Source organism: Pelodiscus sinensis, chromosome 8, assembly GCF_049634645.1.
Source record: "Pelodiscus sinensis isolate JC-2024 chromosome 8, ASM4963464v1, whole genome shotgun sequence".
In the NCBI taxonomy this organism is placed as follows: Eukaryota; Metazoa; Chordata; order Testudines; family Trionychidae; genus Pelodiscus; species Pelodiscus sinensis.
The window spans coordinates 14,019,638-14,034,579 of record NC_134718.1 but is presented as its reverse complement, the minus strand read 5'-3'; the positions used below and the strand labels follow the sequence as shown (position 1 = coordinate 14,034,579).

The 14,942-nt window shown below is 43.0% G+C and overlaps 1 protein-coding gene across 2 annotated transcripts; it reads right to left on the bottom strand.

Annotated features, from left to right (window-relative positions):
* Positions 1–4,475: 4,475 nt before the first annotated feature.
* LOC102456804 (pulmonary surfactant-associated protein A-like) lies at positions 4,476–14,675 on the bottom strand. 2 transcript variants are annotated; one of them, XM_025188140.2, is made up of 5 exons: positions 14,656–14,675; positions 11,306–11,521; positions 8,779–8,898; positions 6,908–6,985; positions 4,476–5,063 (listed from the first exon to the last, which is right to left on the bottom strand). In XM_025188140.2, exons 2-5 carry the CDS (start codon positions 11,475–11,477, stop codon positions 4,687–4,689), a joined length of 747 nt encoding a protein of 248 aa, XP_025043925.2. In that variant the 5' UTR covers positions 11,478–11,521; positions 14,656–14,675; the 3' UTR covers positions 4,476–4,686. The 2 variants fall into 2 exon arrangements, with proteins under 2 accessions (XP_025043925.2, XP_075790902.1); XM_075934787.1 differs by lacking the exon at positions 14,656–14,675 and adding an exon at positions 13,152–13,295.
* Positions 14,676–14,942: the final 267 nt, after the last annotated feature.

Here is a 14,942-nt window from a genome sequence, read left to right as displayed (position 1 = left end):
ATCTCCCAATTAACATGAAAATATGAGGGGAGGATAATATCACCCATGAATAATAAGACAGATTCTCAGTGAGATTTCATTGCCAGAGCTTTGTAAAAGAAATTTAAAGAGGTCTTATAAGTGGTGGAAACAAGGAGGTTTAACCCCCCAGGCAGTAGATTTAAAGCAAACAAAAGAAAGTATATATTCACAATTGCCCAGTCATCCTGTGGAACTCTTTTCCAGGAGTCATATAAAAAGTGGAAACTAAGTCAAATTACAAAGGATGAATATAAGCAAATAACGCAAGTATGCAGGGGCAAGATTAGAAAAGCAAAGGTACAGAATGAGCTCAATCTAGCTAGAAACATAAAGGGAAACAAGAAGACATTCTACAACTATATTAGAAGCAAGAAGAAGACCAAGGACAGGGTAGGCCCATTGCTCAGTGAAGAGGGAGAAACAATAACAGGAAACTTGGAAATGGCAGAGGTACTTAATGACTATTTTGTTTTGGTATTCGTCAACAAGATTGATGGTGACAGGATGCCCAACATAGTGAATGCTAGTGGAAAAGGGGTAGGTTTAGAAGTTAAAATAAAAAAATGGTTCGCAGTCATGATGGAAAGACATAACAAGTGGGGTTCCACAGAGGTCTGTTTTGGAACCAGTTCTGTCCAATATCTTCATCAATGATTTAGATATTGGCATAGAGAGTACACTTATTAAGTTTCGGGATGATACCAAGGTGGTTGCAATTGCTTTGGAGGATAGGGTCATAATTCAAAATGATCTGGACAAACTGAAGAAATGGTCTGAGGTAAATAGGATGAAGGTTAATAAAGATAAATGCAAAGTCCTCCACTTAAGAAGGAGCAATCAGTTTCACACACACAGAATGGGAAGTTATTGTCTAGGAAGGAGTGCTGCAGAAACGGATCTAGGGGTCACAGTGTGACACTTGAAGGAGAAAAGCAATCATGATTCTGGGATGCATTAACAGGTGTATTGTAAGCAAGACACGTGAAGTCATTCTTCTGCTCTAGGCGGATTAGGCCTCAGTTGGAGTACTGTGTCCAGTTCTGGGTACCACATTTCAAGAAAGATGTGGAGAAATTGGAGAAGGTCCAGAGAAGAGCGACAAAAATGATGAAAGGTCTAGAGAACATGACCTATGAAGGAAGACTGAAAGAATTGGGCTTGTTTAGTTTGGAAAAGAGAAGACTGAGAGAGGACAATGTAGCTGCTTTCAAGTATCTAAAAGGATGTTACAAGGAGGGGGGAGAAAAACTGTTCTCCTTGGCCTCTGATGATAGGACAAGAAGAAATGGGCTTAAACTGCAGCAAAGAAGGTTTAGGTTGGACATTAGGAAAAACTTACCAACTGTAAGGGTGTTTCAACACTGGAATAAATTGCTGAGGGAGGTTGTGGAATCTCCATCTCTGGAGATATTTAAGAGCAGGTTAGCCAGACATTTGTCAGGAGTGATCTAGAAGGTGCTCGGTTCTGCTGTGGGGGTAGGGGACTGATGACCTGTCAAGGTCCCTTCCAGTTTTAATGTTCTATGATTCTATGTTGTGAAGGTCAAGACTATAACAGGCTTCAAATAAGAATTAGATAAATTCATGAAGGATAGATCCATCAATGGCTACTGCCTAGGAAGGGCAAGACTGGTGTCCCTGACTTTTCTCAACAGGGGATGGATCACATGATGATGACCTGTTCTCTTCATTTCCTCTGGGGCACCTGACATTGGCCACTTTCAGAAGACAGGGTACTGGGAGAGATGGACTTTTGTTCTGGTCCTGTATGGTTAGTCTTATGTTAAGAAAAAGTCCTTCTCTCACAAGTTAGGACAGGGCTCTGCAAGGGAGCCTCCATGGGCTGGATCTGGCCCACCAAACTGGTTGATTTGGCCTGTGGCCACCCTTCTGCTCTCCTGCCCCCAGGCCTAAAGCACGTGAAGTGTCTTCCCACTGCCAGGAGTACGCACCTCCTAGAGGGAACCATCAGCTGTTCAAATAGCGGTCGGTTCTCTCTAGGGCTGTGTCCAGACTCAGCGTTTTTTTCGAAAAAAGTAGCCTTTTTTTGAAAAAACCTCACCTGCGTCCAGACTCAAGCCGCGTTCTTTCGAAATTAAATCGAAAGAACGCGGCTTTTCCAGAAAACTTCATAATCCAGTATAGTGTATTCCCCAAGGTTGCTGGATTAAAGAGGTCTAAGTGTGTTACATTTCCCATTTGCAGTGTTCTTATAGCCATCTGAGTCGCAGAGTGTGAGACACAAAACATAGGTGAGGTAATCTCTTTTACTGGGCCACCTTCTGTTGGTGAGCGAGCAAACTTTTGAGTGCCACAGAATGCTTCTTCAAATTGAAAGTTGCTCCAGTAAAAGATATTACCTCACCCACTTTGTCTCCAGTGTTCCCTCTAAGGCTACAACTACGCTGCGGCATTTGCCGCAAGAACATATGCAAATGAAGTATGGATTAGCATATTGCCATGCTTCATTTGCATAATTTAATCAAGCCATTTTTTGCTCAAAACGGCTTTAATAAGTTATGCAAATGAAGCATGGCAATATGCTAATCCGCGCTTCATTTTCATATGGTCTTGCGCCAAATGCTGCAGTGTAGACGTAGCTTAAGATTTTCCAACCATGAGTGGAGTGCGTTTTGGCTTATGTACCAATATTGAGGTCATGTGTGCTGGTTTGGATGTGTGCCCCCCCCCACACACATCCCAGACACTGGAGCAGATGCCCCCTGTCCCCTGCCATGCAGCATATCCCATTCACAGCTGCCAGAGCTGACCCTACCTCCCAACTCTGGCCATCTGGCATGTCTCGGCCCCACCCACCAGAGCAGCCACCTGCTGCGTGAGTGCTGCTGCACAGCTCTGCAGAGGAGGTGAGCCAGGGACGATTTCTTTTTGTGCCATGGCTGCACAGGCACGCACCTTAACAGGAACTATGCTTGTCCCTCTAATTTTCAACTGGGCATTTCTATGGTGCTCTCACCACAGTATATAGGCACTTCATAAACTGTAGTGGGGCTCTTATTACAAACATCTATGGACTTGAAGTGTTGGCGCTCTCCCTATTTTACAGATGGGGACATGAAATGCTGAGTGACTAAAGCTAAACTTTTCCAAAGGGCTTGTCAAATTTGAGTGCCCAGCTTGGTGCAAGTAGGCCATGATTTTATAGAACTTTATATGCTGAAAGCACAGTATCAATTGACTCCTGGTTGCAGTTTTGATCACTCAGCAATTCTGGCTGCAAACATCCCCCATTGGACACACCAAAAGGCACACAAACTAAACTTTTCATAGCTGTCCACTAAATGTAAGTGACTTGCTCAGTACCATTGGCAGAGGGAAGAACAGAGTGGCAGAGTCATTTGATTTCCCTAACCACGGGTGTGTCTAGACTACAGAGTTTTGTCGACAAAAGTCCACTTTTGTCGACAAAACTATACCTGCGTCTACACTACCGCTGAGTTCTGTCGACATAACGTCGACAGAACTCAGCAGTTTTGTCGACGCTGGTAAACCTCATTTTACGAGGCATAATGCCTTCTGTCGACAGAGTTTCTGTCGACAGAAGGTGTTATTGCATGTAAACTGTCCTTTGCATCTACACTACCATGTCGACAAAGCAGCTTGTTGGTTTGATGTGTTGTGTTGGTTTGATGGATCTAATAATAGAATAAACCACCAGTTTGGGGGGAGTGTCTCCCCCGAATGTGGCATTTTCAGAGTGGCCCATCCCAGACCTCCAATCACATCAGTGATGGGGTGTTTATCCCAAAGAGGAAGAAGAGTTGTTTAGCACTGGTCCAGCTGGAAGTAATGGGATGGAGTCTAGAACAGGGAGGAAATTTAGGCTAAATATCAGGGAACATTCATTAATGATGAAATCTATTTGAATGTGTATGGGCTCCCAAGGGAAGTGGAGGCCCCATTGATTCTGATATTTCAAATGGGTTTAGAAATGACTGGTGAACACAATATAAGAAATACTTGTCCTAATCCCCTGGCCACAGGACTTGATGTTGCCTATTTGATTACTATTTATCTTAGAGTATGAAAGCTTCAGAAACTAAGCTCATGCTATAGAGGCACCTTTTGACATTCAAAGATCAATGTGGAGTTAAGCCTTTTCCAACCATGAGAGGCAACCTGAGCTGGACAGACTTCCTGTTAGGAGTAAACTACACTTCACTTCCTGGTTCTCAAATGTCTTTCTGAAAAAAAAAATCATTTTCTGAATAAATACTGTTTGCTGGTGCTACCTGGAACATTTAATTAACTTCACACAGCTGAGTACAGACACCAAGCTTTCTTTGTGTGCTTTTGTCTCCAAAATTACAGGGCAAATATCAGTTTTCATAAACTTTGCTACCTCAGTACACGTAACAGCCATTCCCACCGTGGTTAGGAGAAGGTAATCACGAATGACTGATGATTCTGAAAAAAGGTTTGGAACAGGCCTCTCAGTGGTTTAGCCAGATTTGGTTTATTGTTTATCCAGGTTCATTCTAGGGCTCACGAAACCTCACATGGGGAGGTGCAAAAAGGAATTGGACAAGATACAATAATCACAGAAGACATTAGCTATGTTACTGAAAGAACATGCTCCTGTTTACATTTGACAGAGAATATTGCCTGGACTCTGCACTAGGAAATCACCTGCAAGGATATGATTTAAAATTCACAGATCGTGAGGCGGTACTGGTTGCATTTTTTGTCATTCCAGCCCCCATCGGTGTACATTTCCACACAGTTTTCCCCTCCTTTTCCATTTGGCTCATAACTGCGCCAATTGGTATAATTGAGTGGGTTTCCCTCTAGATCATGGAATTCACCTGGCACATCACCCTCTCTTATGCCCAGATATGCATATCTGTTAAACCGTTTCACGATGGACCAGATTGCATCATTCTCCTCCTTGTTCCTGGGGATGGCAATGGAGCCACCAGCATTTTTGCATGACTCTAATGCGCTCTCAAAATTGACTTCTTTCCCATTGGTAGCGAGTATTTTTCTCCCGATTTCTGTTATTGTTCCTTCCAAAGTAAGGACTAAAAAGGAAATTGAAATGGTCTGGTTAGTACTTTTGACTTATTTCAGACTACTATATTCCTGGGAAGGCAGAAAAGCCACGAGGAAAAGAGAAAGTGGAAAAGAAGAAAAGACAAAAATAGAAAGGGGAAAGCAAGAGAAAATACAGGGGTTGTGTCTAGACTGGCAAGTTTTTATGCAAAAGCAGCTGCTTTTGTGGAAAAACTTGCCAGCTGTCTACATTGGCCGCTTGAATTTCCGCAAGAACACTGACGATCTCATGTAAGAAATCAGTGCTTCTTGAGGAAATACTATGCTGCTCCCGTTTGGGCAAAAGTCCTTTTGCGCAAAAGGGCCAGTGTAGACAGATCAGATTTGTTTTGCGCAAAAAAGCCCCGATCGCGAAAATGGCGATCGGGGCTTTTTTTGTGCAAAAGTGCGTCTAGATTGGCACAGACGCTTTTCCGCAAAAAGTGCTTTTGCGGAAAAGCGTCCATGACAATCTAGATGCTCTTTTCTGCAAATGCTTATAACTGAAAACTTTTCCGTTAAAAGCATTTGTGGAAAATCATGCCATTCTAGATGCAGCCAGGGAGAAAGGAAAAAGGAGTAAAAAGAGACAGAGGAAAAAAAGGGAAGAGGAGGAGAAAAGGAAGAACAACCCCAGTCACAATCCCACTAGCTAGTTTGTATAATTTTTCACCTATGGATCCTGAACATTTTAACAACAGAAAAGGAAAGTAATTTTAACAAAATCTCCTCAATTTTCCCCATCATCTGTAATGTCCTAGAATGGCTGTGGCCTACTGAAGATATAGAATCAGAGAGTCATGCAACTGGAAGGGACCTTGAGAGGTCATCAAGTCCAGTCCCCCGCACTCATGACGAGATCAAGCACCATCTAGACCATCTCTGACAGGTGTTTGCCTAACCTGTTCTTAAACATCTCCAATGATGGAGATTCCTCCCTAGGCAATTTATTCTAGTGCTTAACCACCTTGACAAATTAAGAAGTTTTTCCTAATGTCCAACCCTGGCTAGAATTTGAGCCCATTGCTTCTTGTCCTATCATCGAATGTTAAGTAGAATAATTTTCACTCTCCTCATTGTAGAGACTTGGAAGCTGTTAACATGTTCCCTTTCCATCTTCTCGTTTCCAAACTACACAAACCCAGTTCTTTTAATCTTCCTTCTTAGTTCATGTTTTCTAGAGCTTTAATCATTTTTGTTGCTCTACTCTGAACCTTCTCCAGTTTGTTCACATCTTTCCTGAATGCGCTGCCCTCCATGCTGAACATGCACAGCACAGCCCTTTGCACTATGTGGAGCCTAGTCCCTTTTGAATCTTTTCTGTGTGAGTTCTTATACTTCTCTCACCTTGTAGTATGTTGCATGTATGTAAACACCTGCCTATGCCCCATATGCTCAGCCCTTTGCATTACCCAAGTGTCATTGACACATACACTGACTAATATTTCTTGGGTACATACATGGCCCGTAGTACTGTAGTAGTGTCTAAATGCCTCACAGATTCTCTTCACAACACTCTTGTGAGAGGGAAGTGCTAATATTTTCTTATGGTACAAAAAGACTGAATGACTTTCCCAGGGTCACACAAGATGTTTGTGGCAGGGCAGGAATTGAACCCTGCTTTACTACAGCTCGGGATGGGCTGCTGAATCATCTTTTCTCTTCTTCCAATGTGCAACAAAGACCGCAGCTACCTTAACTGGTGTTTGAAAAGAAGTGCTTCAAGGAAAGTTTTAGAATACAAGTTTTGAAATGTGCCTTACTTTAAGTTGGTTAACTTTGTACGTTGAATTTTACACAAGTTGTGGGAAAAGAGGAAAAGCAGAAAGATTACCTCCTTCCAGACTTGTAATTCGATGTTTTAAAAACTGGAAGATTTCTTGTAATTCAGGATCAGCAGAAGCAGGATGACCTAGAGATAAAAATAATAATTGTACAGTTGATTTAAACTGGACTTCACAGATATGAAAAATTCATTTTATGCAATCGGGGTGGCCAAGAGACTTGCCAAGCACCTGGGCAAGATGGAGGTGGGAGGTGGTCCCCTTGGGCGGAAGAGGCAGAGCTGGGGGCTAGCTTCCCAGAACCAGCAGTGGCTGCAGTCTTGGGCCCTTTTAAAATGCCAGGCCCTGCTGCAGCTGCCTCCTTTGACGGCCTGTTGGCAGGCCTATATACAATTAATAACAATTTTCTAAAATTGGCTTGTACTTAATTTAAGCCAGTTTCATTTTCTGTGGTAGAAAATTGTGTTTCCTTGTTCATACTGATTATTCCTGTATATAATATATAAAATTAATGCCTATTGAAACTCCAGCTCTGGAGAGTAGTTACTTAAAGCATGTTACATGTGACATAAGATGCATTGTTCTAATCAGAAGTCTTTTGTGTCTGTGATACCTGTGAAAGGGTTAATATTTTTGAAACAGTAACAGTAGACAGTAGACTCTTTTCTGCTCAGACAGTTTCCTTTATGGTCAGTTAAACTCTTATAAGTTTACAGCGTGCTTCTGCACAAAAGTTATTGTAAGGTCTAATGACGTCAGCCCTGCACTGGCCTTAGAAGGGTTAAATCCAGTCCTGGGAGAGGGCTGGGGCTGTGGAGCAAGCAGCTGTGGCAGATACAGCCAATTAGAGCCCAGCTGAGGGCCGTATAAATAAGGGATCTTGAGAGGAGAAACCCCCCCCCCACTCACTCACATGCTAGCTATGCAGCAGGAAGGACCCTGCTGCCAGGGAAGCTGGAGGCTTCCTGACACAGAGCTGTGCTGGGGAGTTTGGGCCTGACCTCACTCCCAGGCTGCAGGGCCTGAGGCAAGGACTGTGGGTACTAGGGCTGTAGGGAGGCAGCCAGGATAGAAGATGGCAGCAGGTCCACACCCCCTTGCCAGTGATGAGAAGCCATTTCAGATGGCAGTTTGCCCCTGAGGCAGGGGCTAGATGATGACTGGCAGTGGGTCACTGAGGCAAAGGGGAAAAGGGGGGTTCCCTGAAGGGGAAGTCCCCAGAGTGCTGGCACTGGAGCAGTGCAGTGCCCAGAGGGAAGGCACTGTAGTCTGTGAGGGACATGGGTCCTGATACAAGGTGTAGAACAAACAGGAAAAGCAGGTGAGACACCAGCCAGAGGGGGGCGCTCCAGGGCTGAATCGAGCTAATTCCCCATGGAGGCACCATGGCGGCGAGTCACACTGTGTTACAGATTCTGTGTAGGTTTTCTCCAAGAAATATCCATCGCTTATAGGCAAAGAGATTTAAAACAAGAACAAAACCTCCCAGCATGCAAGTTTAGCATGGGATCTGAGAATCTAGCTGGCTATTTTCTTTCATACAAATCATCACCAGTAATAAAGCTTCTATAGGCTAAATTATGCTATTAGTGGATAGAATCACTGTAACTGATGGGAAGTCAATACAGAATTCTGTTGCACAAGGAGTCGATGATTCCTTCTTGCTATCTCAGAGCTAAGCTGCTGCTGCATGTGTAAAATGAGTTACAGGGAGTAAAACCTATTGTAGTCAATACAGTCAGCAGATCTGATTGACACAGCCAGGGAACAGATCATCTGAATGATAAAGGCACCATTTTCACATAGTCGGTTTTTAATAGCCAAACTTCACTTTAATAGACACAATTACTTTTCCCTGGAATGCTTTACACATAGCACAATTATGTAGTTTTTGGACTAAACAAAGATAAGTCTTCTTCACCTTGTGGTCCAGGCTCTCCTCTTTCTCCTGGGTTCCCTTTTTCACCCTGGAGTCCTGGTGCCCCAGGAAGCCCATCTCTTCCAGGAAGACCTGGAATGCCAGCGGGTGGTCCCTGCGGACCTGGAGAAGAGAAACATACAAAGGAAAAATGTACATAAGAACGGCTGTACTGGGTCAGACCAAAGATCCATCTAGCCCAGTATTCTGTCTGCCGACAGTGGCCAGCACCAGGTGCCCCAGAGAGGTTGGACCGAAGACAATGATCAAGCGATTTGTCTCCTGCCCTCCCTCTCCAGCCTCTGACAAACAGAGGCCAAGGACACCATTTTATCCCTTGGCTAATAGCCTTTTATGGACCTAACCTCCATGAAATTATCTAGCTTCTCTTTAAACTCTATTATAGTCCTAGCCTTCACAGCCTCCTCCGGCAAGGAGTTCCACAGGTTGACTACACGCTGTGTGAAGAAGAACTTTTTTTTATTAGTTTTAAACCTGCTACCCATTAATTTCATTTGGTGTCCTCTTGTTCTTCTATTTAGGGAACTAATAAATAACTTTTCTTTATCGGCCCTCTCCACACCACTCATGATTTTATATACCTCTATCGTATCCCCCCTCAGTCTCCTCTTTTCTAAACTGAAAAGTTCCAGTCTCTTTAACCTCTCCTCATATGGGACCCATTCCAAACCCCTAATCATTTTAGTTGCCTTTTTCTGAACCCTTTCCAAGGCCAAAATATCTTTTTTGAGGTGTGGAGACCACATCTGTACACAGTATTCAAGATATGGGCATACCATAGTTTTGTACAACACTTCTTTTCACCTGATGCATTTTTTGGAAAATTCAGAATAAGCCCAGGTTTAACAGCTGCTGGCCTGCAAACAACAAACTGGATTGTGCTGCTGAATCACTTCCTAAATGCACAAGCCTCAGGTGACTGTCTGTTTCATAACAGAGGCAAAGCACTGACCCCACTGGAATGAGTAACCAAATGCATGTTAGCACCGCAGCTACTTTGAGCAGCTTTAGTAATGGAGCTGCAGCAAGTTTCTGGCCAGCCCTCATGCATGGAAGGACTATTGCATATTGCAACAGTCAGCCTCTGCAGGTGGTACCTGAATAGACCAATGGTGCATACAGACTCTTGGCTTCAATAGCCTGAGAAGTGCACCAGAATCCTGCCTATTACACTGACATGTTATAGCTTACTGGCATTGCATGATCACTCATTTATTTTAAAATCCAGTGTTGCTGAGCATGATAGACTATATCCTTCCACATGAAAAGTAGTTCCCACTGAAAAAGTGATAGAAAAGAGATGAGGAAAGCTGTGTTTGTGAGTGAATTTCTGCCCAAATCCTCTCTTATTCAAAAATACCCTGCCCTGTTGCCTTCTCCTCCTATGCCCAAGAGATCAGCTGTTGCATTGTGTCCAACAGCTGCTTTCATCTCCTTTTCTTGCAAAAATGAATGTGGACTATAGACCAGCTCTCCACTTAACTTTTACTATGGAGAGTGGGTTTAAAAATAGCTTAAGGAGTCACAAAATTGTTCTGGAAGCTTGTTACTGGAAGGGAGGCAAATTAACAGCTGGAAGCCGAGTGGGAAATTTTCAGAAGAGTCTTTGAGAGATCAGTTTTCTTTGCAGTCCCAAATCAGGATAAAAAGCAGAAATCATGAACTGATAAGCCAGAAAAAAGTGAGGCACATCAACTGAAGTGTTTATTTCTATAATTTCAAAACTTTTTGCTTTTGTCCTTTTTATGCACCCTTCTTTTTCTTAACACTACAACTCAACTAGAAAAAAATGAAATAAAAACTGAATTTGATCCACAACCCCAACTTTTCTTTTAGAAAATATCAGAATTGGGTATTTGACAGTTTTGAGCCCTCTCCCTCTCTTCTTTCCTTCCACCCTCCCTCATTTTCATCAGACTAGGGGAAGAGGTTGGGATACTGGGGAGAGTGAGAGCTATGGATAGGGGTGTGAGCTCTGTAGTGGGGCTGCCGATGAGGAACTTGGGGTACAGGAGGGCTGGGATTGAAGTGTTTGGATAGTGGGAAGGGGATCAGGATGGGGGCAGAAGTTTGGGGCATGGAAGGAGGTCAGGTGCCAGGTGGCACTTACCTCAAGCAAATCGCAGAAGCATCAGCATGCAACCCCTCCAGCTCCTAGGCAGCAGTGTGACCAGGCAGCTCTCTGCGCTGTCCTGTTCACCGGGGCTGCCCTGACAGCTCCCATTGGCTGTGGTTCCTGGCAGAACTGGTGTTTGTGATGGGGCATGTGTGGAGCCTCCTGGTTGCTCCTACGCATAGGTGCCAGAGGGTGGACATGCTGCTGTTTATTGGAGGTGCGTGGAACCACGCCGGGCCGCCCCGCTGCGCTGCCAACCAGACTTTTAATAGCCCAGTCAGTGGTGCTGACCAGAGCTGCCAGAGTACTTTTTTGAGCAAGCCTTCTGGTAAAAAACCAGATACCTGGCAACCTTAATACATCTATGTAACGGGAGACAATAACTCATGGTACCTGGTGGGCCTGGGTCGCCTTTCATACCATCCCTTCCATCTCTCCCAGGCAATCCATTGGCTCCGGGGGTACCAGGGATTCCAGGAGCTCCTGCACACTTCTCCTCACCATGGCACATCACCAAAAAAACAGCTGCTGCTGCTAGTATGTGAAGAGACTGGGGCGACAGCATGGTACAGGCCAGCCACAAAAGCCAGGTGCATTTACCAGGCAATGCTGCATTGAGGAAAAAAAAGGAGCTGATTTATTCTAACTGAACATGCTTATGAAGGCGTCATTATTAATTACACATTTGACCTTGAATGAAATGTTCAATTTGGGATTAAACTTTTTGGGTTGTCTCTTTGCCCCCCTTATTTACACTGAGGTTATGAATGTATATGTAAAATGACCCAAGCTTGTGAGATAATATTAAAAATGACCAACCAGCCATTCATTGGTGGCAATGGTAATAAATTATCTTCTTTTTAAAACTGGCATGTGTAAATCAAATGTAATATATTACATGGCAGTTCTTGAAAAACGCACAGTTCCAAATATTAACTTGCAAGCAAGGAAGGATTCCCGTGTTATGGATGAGTGGTTGCATTTACAAAATAATATTATAATCCAGAGCTTAAAATGATTCAAGAGGAGAAAACTAAACAGGACATTTTGGACAGAACTTTCTTCCCAGTTTTTGACCAACTATGCAACTGGTTGAAAATTTTCAAATTTTCAAATTGTGGACAATTAAAACAAATCTAAATGTTTTCTGGCTCACTGTCATTACAATCGAGTTAGAAATTAATGAGACATAAGTGGATGCCATTAGAGCCTGAATTCTTATTTGGTTTATTAGCATCATTCAGCTAAAATAGTATGAGTGATGGAGATGGATTCAGGCTGTCGGTGTGGCTCTCCCATCCTACCTTGTGTGACCATGTCTTTGATAGGTTCAATTTCATATAATATGTTAGACTTCTGCATCCATTTAGGGTGTGTCTAGACTACAGGGTTTTGTCGACAAAAGTGGACTTTTGTCGACAAAACTATACCTGTATCTACACTACCGCCGAGTTCTGGCGACATAACGTCGACAGAACTCAGCAGTTTTGTCAACAGCAGTAAACCTCATTCTACGAGGAATAACGCCTTTTGTCAACAGAAAGCATTATTGCATCTACACTAACCTTTGCATCTACACTCTCATGTTGACAAAGCGGCTTGCTTTGTGGACAGAACTGGATGTAGTCTAGTCCAAGCCTCTGTTGACAAAAGCCTGTAGTCTAGACGTACCCTTAGAGTCCTACTGACTCCAAACTAGTGGATCTTGATGTAGTGTCGGGTTTCTGATTCTTTCGATGTTAGGATGGAAAAGCAGCTGTATTCAACTCTAAGGGCTTGTTGACTCAGCAATTTTGAGGCATACCTGACCTAGCTTCAATCAAGCTACTCACTAAAGAGAGCTGTGCACCTGCAATGGCTCAGGATACCCACCCGAGTACAATCCCACCCATATCCTTGGTACATATTAAGGTGGCTAGTCCAAGCTGCTGTGGCTACCATGTTATTTTTAGTGCACAAGCTTTCTCAAAGGTAGCTATGGCAAGCCTACATGGGGTGTCCCAACTACAGTATAAATATACCCCAATTGTTGCCCTTACTCTCACTTCACTCCTAAAATCTCAGCATTTTTCAAGCAATTCCACATCTGATGAAATCACTACTATAAGTAGTCTAGACTAGTAACAAGGCAAGTAAATATATAACCCAACATTTGAAAAACAAATTGAAAAGGGAAAGGGAAAGGATTACACATGGTCTAAGTGAGCTTCTTTGTAGTTTTATAAAGAGTTCTACTCACCCTTCTGCTCTGAAGTAGACTGAAAAAGAGTCCTCAAAAGTGTCATTTATATAGCTTGATAAGCATGATTCACATGATTCTTTTTTTATTTTGTTCACATACCTACTTTGTTGTACAAATACTTAGAAAAGTTTCAGGAACTGTGTGATGCTGAATTTCTCAATTATAATAAGTTATGTTTTAACAGAGAAAAAAAGCTCATAAGTAGAACAGAGAGTCTTCAAGAAATTTTGGGAGGTAATTTAAAGCATGCAAAATTTTATGGAGCTTTCAGTTAATCTAATTTTGAAAACAAATCTTTGTTATAATTGAAAGATTAAATCTTTGTTACAAAGCAGAATCATCTTGGAGATAGGTGAGGCAGCCTGTGACTTATTGGATACGGTACTGAACTGTAACTCCCAGGCCCAAGGTTCTAGTCCCAACTTTGCAAATGGTCTGTTAGGTGAGGTTGGGCAAATCACCTCTCATCTCTGTGCCTCAGTTTCCCCAAACTATAAAAAAGGGATAATGACAATGATTTCCTTTGAAACCTACTGAAGGCAACCATTAAGCACTTGGTGTTACTTCTAAGGCTCTGGACCAGGTTCAGGTTAGTTTCAGGCTCTGCTATAGACTTCCACTGTCAACTTGGGCAAGTCACTTAATCTTTCGGTGCTTCAGTTTCCCATCTGTAAAATGATGTTAATACCACTTTCTGTCCTCTGTCTAGTGTCTACTTGTTTAGCTGTATCACCAGGACTGGGATAGTCTCTCACTGTGTGTAAATAGATCAGCTAGCAGAATGGGCCCCCAATCTAGGCCAGGTATTCTAGGTGCTTCTGTAACAGTAGTAATAAGCAGTACCGTGACTGTGAGTAGCTCACGAATCACACACAAGTCAGAATACACATGAAACAGAAATCAGATATGTGTACATCTTTGTAACACTTATTAGAGATTTACATAATTTCCCCCCTTAAAAGAGTTTATATCCCAAACCACCACCACCACCAAATGGTCATTTAAAAAAGCCAGCCCCACATAGCTGATGTCAAATAGCAACTAGGACAAACACTAAATCCTAAGGAAACAATCAAGGTTAAGAAAGACTTGCAATCTACCATGCAACCCAATTTCTGTATTGGTGAAATGTAGCCTGCGGAAAGAGTAACAAACAGTGAACCACAATGACCTCCTATGTGTGAAAGATGCCTGAATTAATTTGTGTCTTTTCCCCAAATTACAGAATGTATTGTCTATTTTACGGCTTCTAGTTTTGGAATGTGAGAAACTTTGTAGCACACAGGTCGAGGAGGGGCCAAAGAGTATTGCTACACTTTAACTGCTAGTGAGGCACAGCTGCGCTGCTGGAGTGAATCACTGGAGACAGTATCTACATCGACAGGTTCTTTGTTACAAGCACAGTCCATATTTTATGTTAATACAGAGAAGGCGTCAGATTTGTCCAGTATTGCACAAGACACAGTCTCACTGCTAACAATAAAAACAAAATCATTCTTACCTAGTGGGAATTCAGGAAAATCACCAAGAACTCATTCAGGTCAGATGCAGAGGTGCTGAGCCACCATGGCCCCAGGTGGCTTCATACCAGCACAACACCTAGCATGCCTCCAGAAATGTACATCCTGTACTGTCCAGTCCTCTCCTCAACAGTATGAAAACATGAAGCCCGTTATTCCTTTAAGGGAGTAATATGCATGTAACGTGTTGCCCCATATAGAGCACCCAGATATGTCAGCTTGGTCTGTTTACCAACATTATTTGGGCAGGGCTGCAGGGTTTAGAACA

What these genes read in the sequence shown, in the direction of transcription:
- LOC102456804 (XM_075934787.1), bottom strand. Translation starts at nt 13,197, where the DNA reads ATGACACTTTTGAGGACTCTTTTTCAGTCTACTTCAGAGCAGAAGG. An exon ending in AGGAGAGCCTGGACCACAAG is followed by an intron (nt 6,986 to 8,778) that starts GTGAAGAAGACT and finishes TTTTATCTCTAG; the next exon opens with GTCATCCTGCTTCTGCTGAT. An exon ending in AATTACAAGTCTGGAAGGAG is followed by an intron (nt 5,064 to 6,907) that starts GTAATCTTTCTG and finishes TTTCCTTTTTAG; the next exon opens with TCCTTACTTTGGAAGGAACA.